At 41.8% G+C, this 13,060-nt stretch overlaps 1 protein-coding gene across 4 annotated transcripts in view; it reads right to left on the bottom strand.

Moving 5' to 3' along the window:
• The window catches only part of LOC132101360 (voltage-gated potassium channel subunit beta-1-like), a 170,429-nt gene that overhangs the window by 57,426 nt on the left and 99,943 nt on the right, over positions 1-13,060 (bottom strand). For all 4 annotated transcript variants that reach the window (XM_059506257.1, XM_059506253.1, XM_059506254.1 and 1 more), the window contains exon 2: positions 9,894-9,937. In XM_059506257.1, coding sequence (XP_059362240.1) covers positions 9,894-9,937 — 44 coding nt within the window. The remainder of the gene's footprint in view (positions 1-9,893; positions 9,938-13,060) is intronic.

The following is a 13,060-nucleotide window of genomic DNA, read 5'->3' as shown; positions in this document are numbered from 1 at the left end:
ACAAAAAACCTGGGAAAAGAAGTAAAAGTCTAAGAGAAACGCTGAGAGATATACAGAGAATTGGATAACTTCTTTGTTCTCATTTCCTCCTCTCATTAGCTTTGACTGCACTACATTAGGGAATTGCTAATATCCCCAAGTCTGTTTTGTGCTCAAAAAGGCCTACTACTACATCTTACATATCTAAACCTAATCAATAATGCACTCACTGCTGACCTGGAGTGTGTTTTTTTTCTGTAGAATGATGTAACTCAGTGCTTAAAGTAACAGTTCAGTCATAAATGTAAAATTACAGTTATCATTTACTCACCCTTAAATTGTTCCAAACCTGCATGAGCTTCTTCCTTCTGCTGAACAGAAAATAAGACATTTTGGAGAATAACAGCTGAAGGTCCCCATTGACTATGTAAAAAAAAGGAAAAAAAAGTCAATAGTTTGGTTAATAACAATCTCCAAAATACCTTCTTTTGTGCTCAACAGAAGAAAGAAACTTATAAAGGTTAAATATGAGGGTCAGAAAATGATAACAGAATAATTTTTGGGTGAACCATTCCTTAACTTAACATGCAGTATGTAAATAGTGTACCCTTTATTCTAGCATATTCATTCAGTGGCTTTCTCCACAGCAAGATTCTACTGTAACGAACATGCGTATGAGCACTGTTTTGTTTTATTTGATATTTGTATTCATTGTGGTTTCCCTATTACATCATAAATGCACAGGCACAATCTTCAAAAATTGAAGTTGCTGGTTGTTGACACTAAATTATACAGAATGAAATGTGTATATCAATGTAAATGGAATGAATAATTTACCGCATTTTAGCTTGTGCATTGTGCCCAAGAAAATTAGATATTGTCTACATGTCAAACAAATGAGAAACTATTCTTCTAAATGTATTTCAAACTACCTAAAATTGCGATGCTGTTTGTGAATGTTCATAAGAAAATTATGGTTTCACGACAGCCTCTGACGTCATTACCGGCGCGACTATAAATACGCGCCCGTAGGACCCGTCACTTATCTTCTTCGTGAAGCTTGCGTCCGAAGCATGGCAGGGAGCTAGAGGACGCAGTGTCTCGTTCCCTCTCAGGGAACCATGGTTACATTCGTAACCTGAGACATTCCCTGTCAAGGGAACTTCGAACTGCGTCCTCTTTAGGGGACACTATGGGGAACAGTATGCCCACGCCGCCATGCTGAGGGGAGTGCAGGCCAGAACACGGCAAACACTAAGTACCAACTCTACCATTTCCATGGGAGTTGCCCCTGGGACGTTTAGACGGCTGTTTGTGACATTATCCCTTATGGCCAAAGGCCTAAGCTGCATAGCCAGTTATTTGTTAGGGCCTCGGCCCGGGGTAGAGCTTAAAGGCTTGGAATCAGGAAGGATTCCTTTAAAGGGATACGGCTAAGAAACCAGTATTTACACAAGGTCTTGCCTGTCACACAGGGGCTACCGCTTGCTCTCGAACAAGTTTACTGAAGGAGCTGTCTCAACAGATCCCTGGTAGCCATACCCTGCTTAGATAGGTATTCAAAGATACATAAATGGAGTGGTCCCCAAGATGAACGGGGCTTTTCACCAACTCAAGAAAGGGCACGAAGCAACCGCGTGAAGCCCTTACCATAGAAGATTTTTAGAAAGAACACAGAGCATTAGCGTGCGAACTTACCACAGTGTGGATTTCAGAAAGTGCGCAAAGAATTCACGTGCACACTTACCATAGCATGGATTTTTTAAATACTGTTCTAGGGAGGGGCTCTCGTGGCACTCTGAATGAGCAGCTCACAGATGGAATGATGTATCTCAAAAATATGTTTTGAGAATATCAACTAGATCTGTGGAACTAATGGTGGAGCCCTCTGGTGAAAAACAGTGAACGCAGTCTCATATGAGAGGAAAACTCCGAATTCAGAGTAGCGTACTCACACGTGACCCTTTCTGGAAAGGGGACCGCTGTTAAACTACCGCGAGAACCGCCCCAATATCCCTTCACGTTGAGGGAAGCAATGCTAGAAGTGTATAAACAAATGCACTCCGGCTGAATGGAGCCAAAGGAACCAAGGACTAACCATCTCGAAAAGGGAACGAAGCTGAGCGCGTAACCCTTACCATACAGGATTTCAGAAAAGTGTGCAGAGTCTTGCGTGCACACTTACCACTTTAAGAAGTAAACAGAGCGTAGCGTGTGTACTTAGAGGTTCCTAAGGATTGCAGAGGCGCTGAACCGCACGGGAGAGGCAAGCTCCCATTTTACAAACCTCTGGCGAGGGGAGCATCACCTGAGGAAGTATATACAGGAAGAATTCTGTAACTACCACCTCCACCTTCCCACTGGATGTGACAGCGCATATAAGCAGTCAGGAGGCCCCTCAGGGTGACCTGGCAAGACATTCATGAAATCTCCTGCAGTGCCGTGCCAGTTCTGATGATCAGCGAGGCTCCCGCAAAAGCCCGTGATCTCAGCCACCTAATACCAGACCACGAGGCCGGAAGGTCGGTGCTGATGGGTGTTTAGTAGATGCCACGACTGAGCACTGTAAAAAAAACTCACAGAATGTTAGTAGACACATAACCACCAACAATTTAACCCATAAGTATATACAGAAAAGGGACACATACTCACCCACCCTCCTGTACTGGAACCCCGCTCACGAGGTGCCTCCTTATAGTCCGGACCATCAGTAAGGTGGTTATTATGAATATAGAACCAACCAAAAACATCATAGGTCCAGCATATGAGACTGTAATGAGAGAAATTTTTCCACCTAACCTCGATCAGGTGGAGAGCTGGTGGTTACAGGGGAATTAGGCAAGGGAGGATAAGAGCAGAAGTTTAAAACATACAAAGGGAATGAGTAGCTACCTAGGTATCGCTCCGATTCAGACGAGAACGCTGCCTCGTCTGAATCACATCCCTCAGGTCCTGCTTACCTCCTCGTGACCCACGATTCCTCTTGCCCCTGCCCACAGGTGGGGGAGGAGCGCAAGCCGCGACACTAGCCTTCTGTGCCCGTCTTTGATCCTCAGAACAAGACGGGCCAGGACCCCTATGTTGTTCGGGCTCGGACCGGGACCTTCGTGGAATGAAGGATTTAAAGGCAGCTGAGCGCGCCCTTGCCTCCCTGAACTTCTCGACCACCGTCTCGACGGAGGTACCGAAAAGCTCAGAAGGCGAGACCGGAGCATCGAGAAGAAAGCCCCTTTCTTTCTTCCCGATGTCTGCCAGGTTCACCCACAGATGTCTCTCCGTTACTACCATGGCAGCCATAGACCTACCCATGGCGGAGGCGGCCTGTTTGGTAGCACGAGAGAGGTCTGTGGTGCGGCGCAGCTCGGCCACCTGGTCAGCTGAAAGGCCCTCGCCTTTATCCAGGTCCTTCAACAGGTCAGCCTGATAGGCCTGAAGCACTGCCAATGTGTGCAATGAAGCCTCCGCCTGACCTGCTGCTGCGTATGCTCTGCTATTTAAGTGGGATGTATCCTGGAGGGGCTTAGATGGCAAAGAGGGAGATTTAAGAGAGGATGTTTCCCCCACAGAGAGATAGCTAGCCAGCGTCTCTTCTACAGGGGGCATCTTCTCATAGCCATTTTCGTGCATGCCCTTGATGTTAGCATAACGCGTATGCTGAAACCGATGGATGCGAGAAGACAATGGTCTCTTCCATTCTTTTTCGACTTCTGCATGTAAATCAGGCAAGAATGGAAGGCTCACCTGGGCTGGAGGGCTATGGTCAGATGAATAACGCTCATCAAGGCGACCTCGCTGCGTTATTTTGCTGGTACGTTTCCATGGCAAGTCTAACTTTGCTGTGGCATGATCCATAACCTCTAACAGCTCCCCATACGCATGGCAGGAGTATTGAGAAGGCTCAGCCTCAGCTTCTTCACCATCCTCAGACAACTCCTGCTCTTCCTGGGTAGAACCCAGCAGAGCACTAACTTCAGTATCAGAAAGGGTTAATGACAACACATCTTCCTCCTGTAGTTCACTCTCGTCTGCCGCCGAAGAGCGTGAAAGGGAAAGTCCCTCTCTAAACTCCTCAACGAGATCCACCTGTGATCCCCAAGAGCTCATTCTCCTTCCTGCCTCAACAGCGGCGGGTCCTGAGCCGTGGGAGACAGATGGCTGTCCCTCTTTCCTCGAAAAGAGAGACAAACGAGAGCGGAGCTTTTTCATAGAAAAACGCTCACAATGCATGCAGATCTCCCCCTCAAGGACATCGCGCGCGTGCTCTTCGCCCAAACAAGAGACGCAAAGACTGTGTGTGTCATCAGGTGTCAAATAACGCCGACACGGATGCACGCACTGTTTAAACGCCTTGCTAGTGGATGTCATGATAAACAAAGAAAGATCGCTCTTACCGTGGTCGTTTCTCAGATGCATGCTTCAAACAAAACAGTCAATGAAGACGAAGAAGATAATTGGCGGGTCCTACGGGCGCGTATTTATAGTCGCGCCGGTAGTGACGTCAGAGGCTGTCGCCGACCAACACGTTGGCGTGTTTCAAAGTATGCTTCAGACACGGGTCACGACGAGGTGTTCCCTATAGTGTCCCCTATTGAGGACCTTCATTTCAATGCCAGTAAATTACATTTTCTCTTGATTAAGAGAAATTATGTGAGAACTTATTTTTGAGGGTGTATGCTTTTAATAACATGCTCTACTAGCTCGTCTGACTCTGCTCTGAAGAGTCATGGAGAATTTGAGAAGCTGTCGGAGTGTTGAGGTTTTCTCCCGCTTTGCCTAATGTAGTTTGGCAGGATCCGCGGAGGGCAGCCATCTATGAGCATGCTCCCTGCCTAAACATTGGTGTAGTAGCACCAGATTTGTGCACTTGTGGCATTATGGGAGATAGCCAGATGGCAGCATGCTGACCTTTGCATGAGACGGCTTCCTGGGTGGCTGCTCTCAATTTTGCTCATACAAAAATTCTCCCAGACAGCTACGTCTGTCAAGTCCAACTATCATATTCATCCACAGAATCTATTCCTGTAACATTGACTCTTCTGGCGTATGATAATTCATATTTAGTTCCATATCTACTTGCTTGAATTTGAAGCATAAACTGCTTGTGACAAACTGCTAATGAATCATTTCTGAAACTGAAAAAAGCTCTTTGAAAATACACAATTTAAAGAAGTTAAATAAAAACCCTGTTGATGCTGGGTAATATACAGTTTTTTTTTCAACAAAAAAGAACAACTACACCAACTATAAGAACATTTAATTTACCAATTTAGGGCAGTATTTATTTGTCACAGAAACATTTAGACAGATTTATATAAGTCTATAGTCTATTGTAAAATAAGGCTGTGAGGTGAGTTTCCTCCCGTGTTCTCCAAACAAACTCACACAGTCTTTCTGCTACACACTTAACCTGCCTCTTTCTATATTTAACTCATTATGTTCCTTCTCTACAAGAGTCAGAAATCCTCCTCTCTTTTTTGAGTGTTTGATTGGAAAAATCAGAGTTACATAAGATATTCTTAACCTGTTGTTGAGGCAGACGTGACAGCACTATCACCTCGACCTGTCTGGTGTGCGCTGTGATAAATACAGATGTGACACAGCATACGAGCCATCAGTTTGTCACACAGGGCTGTGATATGACTAGGTGACTGTGATTTCACCAAACATGTTCCTGGATCAACATCGTTCTTGATCATGGAACGACATTCCAATTAACCAATCAGAATTGGGGGATAACTTTTCATGAAATATCTATTTTTTTAGGCTTACGATCAGGGTTAGGTGCTTCTGCACCCTTGTTAATCAGCTATCATTTCACACTGATTTTAGGAATAAATTCTGGGTAGGGTTAGCTTTATGGGCAGGGATTGAGTTTAGTCTATATTTTTGGACAGTAATGTTGAACATGTCTTACTTGGCAAAATTATGGTGACCGATACACCTTTGCTGTTTTCAGTCAAATACAATCTGCATGTTTTTGTTGTTCACATTAGATTTCAGGTTAAATTAAGACATTTCCCATTAGTAATCTAAGTGACAAAAGGGGTCAGATTCACTTAACACAAAATAGCTTTATTAAAAGAAATGCAATTATAAAGTGAACAGGATTTGACTGAAAATCATTTTTTTTTAGAAACAAAGAGTACAGGATGTTTTAGATCAGTTTTAATTTCAGGACTTATGATTTACATCAGATATCACATTGTGACGCAATATAGTAATGAAATTGTTTCCTTTCAAGGGAACTTCGAACTGCGTCCTCTAGGGGGCGCTATGGGGAACACCTCCTTGTGACCCGTGTCTGAAGCATACATTGAAAAATCAAAAACCAACTTGTTGGCCAGCTACAGCCTCTGACGTCACTAAGCTCCCTCCCTGCCATCTAAGCCCCTTAAGAAATTCATCTGGCTTAGATGACAAGGTATACACAGCAGCAGGTCAGGCTGTGGCTTTGTTACACACAATGTGGTGCTTCAAGCATATCAGGCTGATCTGCTAAGAGACCAGGATGGAGGCAAGGGCCTTTCTCCTGATCAGGTAGCCGTGCCACACCACGGACCTCTCTCCATGCTACCAAGCAGGCCGCTGCTGCCATGGGCGGGACTAGGGCAGCCATGGTGGCAGCGGAGAACGTCCGCTGAACCTGTGGATGGACCTGGCAGACATCGGGAAGAAAGAAAAGGCTTTCTTCTCAATACTCAGATTTCACCTTCTGAACTTATCGTATTTCCATTGACACGGTGAACGAGAAGTTCAGGGAGACGAAGGCGCGCTTGAAGCCATCCGGCTTCATGTTCCGGTATTAGGTGGCTGAGATCACAGGTTTCTGCGGGAGTCTCCTTGATCATCAGGCCTGGCACAGCACTGCAGGGAATTTCATGGATGTCTGGCCAGGTCACCCTGAGGGGTCTCCTGGCCGCTTAGTGGTGCTATCGCATCTAGCGTGAAGTGGAGGTGGCAGTTACATAAGTCTTCTTGTATTTGCTGCCTCAGGTGATGCTCCCCTCTCCCATGCGATTCAGCATCTCTGCGATGCTTAGGAACCTTTAGGTACACATGCTAAGCTCTGTGTACTTTCTCAAAAAAACATGGTTGTCAGTGTGCACGTGAACACTTTGCACACTTTCTAAAATCCACGTAAGTGGTAAGTGTGCACGCAAGACTCTGTGCACTTTCTGAATTCCTGTACAGTAAGGGTTACGCGCTCCACCTCGTTCCCTTTCTTGAGGTGATTAGACCTTGGTTCCTTGGGCTTCATTCAGCCAGTGTGTATTTATTTACAACTTCAAGCATCGCATCCCTCAAGATGAGGGGCTATTTGGGCGATTCTCATGATAGTTTAGCAGCGCTCTCCTTTTTCAAAAAAGGGTCGCATATGAGTGCACTACTCTGAGCTCGGAGTTCTCCTTTCATATGAGACTGAGTTCTCTGTTTTTTTCCCCAGAGCGCTCCAGTATTGTTTCCATAGATCGAGCTGATGACTCTTAATCATACTGTTTTGAGATGCAACATTCCATCTATGAGCTGCTCTATCAGAGTGCCACGAGAGCCCCTCCTTAGAGCAGTATTTGAAAATCCATGCTATGGTTAGTGTGCACGTGAAGTCTTTGCACACTTTCTGAAATCCCCACTGTGGTAAGTTCTCACGCTAGCATTCTGCGTTCTTTCTAAAATCCTATATGGTGAGGGCTTCGCGCGGTTGCTTCGTGCCCTTTCTTGAGTTTGTAAAAGCCCCGTTCATCTTGGGTGCCACTCCACCTATGTATCCTTGGATACCTATCTAAACAGGGTGTTACAGGAGCTGTTGAGACAGCTCTTTCAGCAAGCTTATGCGTAAGCTAGCGATAGCCCCTGTGTGACAGGCAAGACTTGGTAGAAAATGCTAGGTTCTTAGCCATATCCCTTTAAAGGAATCTTTCCTGATTCCAAGCCTTCAGCTCTACCCTGGGCCGAGGCCCTAACAATTAAGTTGGGTATGTAGCTTAGGCCTTTGGCCGTAAGGGGTACTGTCACAGACAGCCGTCTAAATGTCCCAGGGGCAACCCCAATGGAAATGGTAGAGTTGGTACTAAGTGCTCACCATGATTCTGGTCTGCACTCCCCTCAGAATGGCGGAGTGGGTATACTGTTCCCCATAGCCCCCACTAGAGGAAGCAGTTCGAAGTTCCCTTGAAAGGGAATGTCTCAGGTTATGAATGTAACCAAGGTTCCCTGAGTAGGGAACGAGACACTGCGTCCTCTAGCTCCCTGCCATGCTTCGGACGCAAGCTTCAGACGAAGAAGTGAATGACGTGTTCTCCAGGTGCCTGTTTATAGTCGCGCCGGTAGTGATGTCAGAGGCTGTAGCTGGTGTTCCCCATAGCGCCCCCTAGAGCACGCAGTGTCTCGTTCCCTACTCAGGGAACCATTGATACATTCGTAACCTGAGACGTTTATCATATTTGGAGGTGTTTTTTTATTATTATTCTGCTTATTTCATAAAAATAAATGACAAGTTACATTGCACATGTCACTAATTTATTTACTCAGTTGATGTGTTACAGGGCTCATGAACTTTGTTTATTAACATTTTTTTTTTACTGTTCTCTAATGTCCACTTATAATGTTATCAAGATTTTTACAGCAATAAACATACTACGTTAATAGTAATAGGTTACGTTTATTGTCAATAAATGAGCCTGCAACATAGTAAACTGAAAACACTTGGAGTTACAAGAGCAAGAACAGAAGTTATTTTAAAAAAAAATCATAAAATTGCAATAAAGCAGGAGTGCACACACTATCCTTCAAACTTCTGCGAGCTAGTTATGGAGATGGAAAAGGACAAGACAGAAGAACTAAGAGGGAGCTTTAATAAGCCCCCCCCCCCCCCTCAAAAAAAATACTGCAACATGCAACCCATGATTTTTTCAGTGCGACTTTGCAAAAAAGAAGCTCAAAGTTGCCTAAAATAAGAGGACTTGGCAACTATTGTTACATTACTAAGCTTGTCACTGATTCATTTACTTAGCTGATCCGTAAAAAAACAAAACGTTCACCAATTTGTTCACCTAAATGATTCATTCAGATTTGTTCACTGATTTGTTCAGTGAGCCACTATTCAGGACTGGTTACATTATGAGTGAGTCACTCTCCCGAAACAGATCTTCCCTTTATACTTTTATTAAAATATGTGCCCATACAACTCTACCAAGCAGCAATATTTTTCCCTGCTACACACCAGTTGTGAGCAAACTCGTTTTATTTTGGGCTCTGTCACTTTTTTATTGACAGACAGGTGAGAGAGAGAGAAAGAAGAATGGGATTATGACCAAACACAGGCCTGATTCAAACTTGTATCTCCTACATGAGCATCACATTCTGAGCTATTTATCTACCTGGATATTTTTATATTTAATAACATGCATACACGGTAGTGCTCATATTTTAAAAGACACACACAGGCATATGGAGTCCCTGTAGCGTTGGCCTGCTTCACTCTGAAAGCTGAGTCTGCCTTTTGTCGTCTCGGAGGTACCGAAGCTGACTGGCCCACTCCGGTTACTGGAGGTCAGCTTTTGTAATTGCGTTCATATATCCCAATGTTCAAATCCCAGTCCTCCTTTCCCAGACATCAAAAACAAGATTGTGATTGTGTGTGTGTGTGTGTGTGTGTGTGTGTGTGTGTGTGTGTGTATGTGTATGTGTGTGTGTGGATGTGGATGTGTGTGTGTGTGTGTGTGTGTGTGTGTGTGTATGTGTTTGTTTGTGAAAGAGGGAAAATGCTAGAGAAAGTCAGCATGGTGTCATGATTAATGAACTGTTTAACAGAAACAAACTCTGCAAAAACTGTCTCTGCTTCTATCTGCTGATTTACTGCACTAAAAACATACAGCATACGGAAATATCTTTTTTTGATATGATGCAGTACTCACCCAGACCGAGGCATGAAACTCTCAATCCAGATTTCCCAAGGTTCCTAGACAGACAGAGATAGGAGGGAGAGAAAATAAAACATTTATATTAGATTTGACATTGGTGTCCTTCTGGTTCAGGCTTCATGGAGTTAAACAGTATTTCTCAATGTAGATTTTAGATGAAACAAATAACAAAACAAATGCAAATATATTAGCAAAAGCATGTCTCTTTCAGGTTTACTGGTATTGTCTGAGAAAATTAATTAGTTTTTATCCAGTTAATCTACAGGTGCATGAGATGAAGCTGAACAATGAAACTAGTGTAAACTAGTTTTGTTGGCAGATAATTTATTATTTTAGTATTTAGACATATTATAGTTTTTTATTATTATTATCAATTTTTGAGATATACTTACATTCTAACCATTTTAATTTAATAAACCATTTTAACAATAGTAATTTTGTTGTGTTTTTGTAATTTTTATTGGGTTTTCTAAATGTCCATGTAGTTTAGTTTTTATTTTTATTTCAGCTTGAGTTTTAGTTATTTGAGCACATCAGGTTAAATTAAACTGATTTTATTTTACTTAATTTTTTTAAGTTTTTAAAGCATTTAAATCTAGTTCTAGCGATCTGTTCTAATATGATTTGTCAGTTTCGTTGTGACTCATGTTGTGGTGCATCTTAGTAACACAGCTAAAAAAGAACAATGAATATAATTTATATTTAAATTTTACTTCAGGGACCTTTTTCAAATGTGTTTTTGTTAAATTTTAGTTTGTTTAAATTATTATATAAATTGTTTGGATATTTTGTTGAAAAAAGAAATGGATGACATTTCAATTGAAGGCATTGCTAGGCATCTGAGGTTATTAACACCAAATGTGTTGATAAAGCAGTAAGAATGTTTCTGGTCATAGTCTAACACAGTGCCACCTACAGTAGCTTTAGTAATGCAGTGTGCTAAATCCCAGAAACAGTTGAAAACATTACAGAGATTGTATGACTCCACAGCAAGTATGAAGAAGGACATGACAGCTGTGTGAGCACCATGAACCAGTTGAAAGGGAAATTTTAGTTTTAATGAGATTTATTGATATCAAGTGGGTTCGGATTACCGACAAACTTTGCTGGGAACACAGAAAAGTGCTGACAGAGAAATAAGAAATGAGGATGAGCAAGAGAGAGAAAATGCAAGCGGGTGCATTCTGCAGTGAGAGCGTATTACCTCAGTGCTACTATCAGTAAAAATGTATTTCTCTGAATCAAGGCCAGAAAATGAAGGTGCAGCATAATAACAGATTCATCGTGCTGCAGATAATAAACCTGCATGTGTGACGGACATGACTAATGCGCAACCAGGACCTGAGAACTTACACAGCACGTTCTGTTATATACAGCCTGTCATAACCATTAGTTTCCAAATATCCATCTGTCAACTTGGGACAGTTCATAACAACATTAAGTTGAAGAGTGTGACTGTTCCTTGAAGAGGAAATAGCACAATCCCCTTTTCAAGACCCAGAGTAAGATAGAATGAAGCAGAAATAATGACATGACTAAAGGCTTGTACTTATACATACCAGGACCAAATATGTGTTGTGGAAATTTGTTGCAAATAACATTTTGTACAGAAAAAAGAAAAGAAAAGGAAAAGTTTCCTATGGACCTACAGTACTAAAACTTGGCACAGAAAGTCATTCATCAAAGTTTTTTTTTCTTCTTCAGTACATTAACATTAGTTTAAGATTAAGGTTTCATGAAAAGCAACTGTTACCGAAATTAATAATCTAGGTTGGTGTTCCTAATTTGAACAAAATAAGTGGGATTGTGCAATGCATATTTTTAATTAGTACTCACCTGAATATACATTCAACTAGGACGCATTCGATTGATTAAATGTGGCAAAGACATTTATAATGTTACAAAAAAATATATATTTTAAATATGTGCTGCTCTTTAATTATCTATAATCACCAAAGAAACCTTAGCATGAGAAGAATAATTATTAATAATTGTATGATTGTGTTTTCGATCAATAAATGCAGCTTTGGTGATCATAGAATACTTTAGGACAATAATAAATAAAATATATATTTATTTATTTAGTATTGATTTGATTAATTGTTATTGAATATTGTTAGTGCACAACCCTTTGAGATGAATTTGTATTTTGTAACTGACAACACTGCATAAGAAAGCTATCTATCACTGAAAAAAAAAAGGAAAAAAAAAAAAAGACTGGCTCCAGTCAGTTTGAGAACGACGTTTAAGATTACATTAAAGGGGGTGTTCAAAATAAGCTGCACCAAAGACAAATGGAGCTTTGCGCACTGCAGAAAAACAGAGGAGCATGACCATAACAATGGCACAGCTCAAGAAAAGGACTCTTGTGTTGTAGGGGACCGCATGTAATGCATAATTCTCTGTGTACATCTACAATGTGAATATCAATCTACACTGACAGAATCAAAGCGGAACCATCCAGAGACCAAACATAGCTTGCAATACACGCACACACCATGCATCTAGGTTTGTCTCAAGTTAAAGTGGGGATGTTTAAACCTGAGAGTGAGATAGACTGAGTTTAAACGATGTAATTAATCATCATAATCGTGCTCCTGCAGGCCGTCTGGCAAGTGGCTCTGAAGAGACTGAAGGAGTTATTGCACCAGCAGCTACTTTCAGCAGACTTGACCTGACCACTCAGCACGTTTCTCAATGAATAATTAAGGAAGTAAAGCAGATGTATTGTTCTGATGTCAAACCGCATCAGAAAGTATTATATAGCACAGAGATTTAAAATAAAGAATAGTGAATCAGTTGGGAGTGTTTTTCAGAAGACTGCTCATGTGTGATCAAGGACACACGACTTTTCAGATTACGAGTTAAAACACTACATTACACTACTTAAAAAAACAACACTACATAAAACACTACGCACTACATTTATTGTGCCGGGATGTGTGTATGATAGACACAGTCAGAAAAATAACACAAACTTATATGTCTACAAGGAGGACATATAAGTTGTTTTCTTAAAGCACAGTAAATTAATATTCATGTTTCTATGGTATACTGAAAAACAATAAGCATATCATAAGTTTTAAAGGCTTTTGCTGGCAAAAAAATGAAATATAATGAGTCAATATTTACAGTTTTCATCCTTTTATCCTTTCATAACC

The sequence above is a fragment of the Carassius carassius genome, chromosome 23 (assembly GCF_963082965.1).
Source record: "Carassius carassius chromosome 23, fCarCar2.1, whole genome shotgun sequence".
In the NCBI taxonomy this organism is placed as follows: Eukaryota; Metazoa; Chordata; class Actinopteri; order Cypriniformes; family Cyprinidae; genus Carassius; species Carassius carassius.
This window is presented reverse-complemented; position numbering and strand designations above follow the sequence as displayed.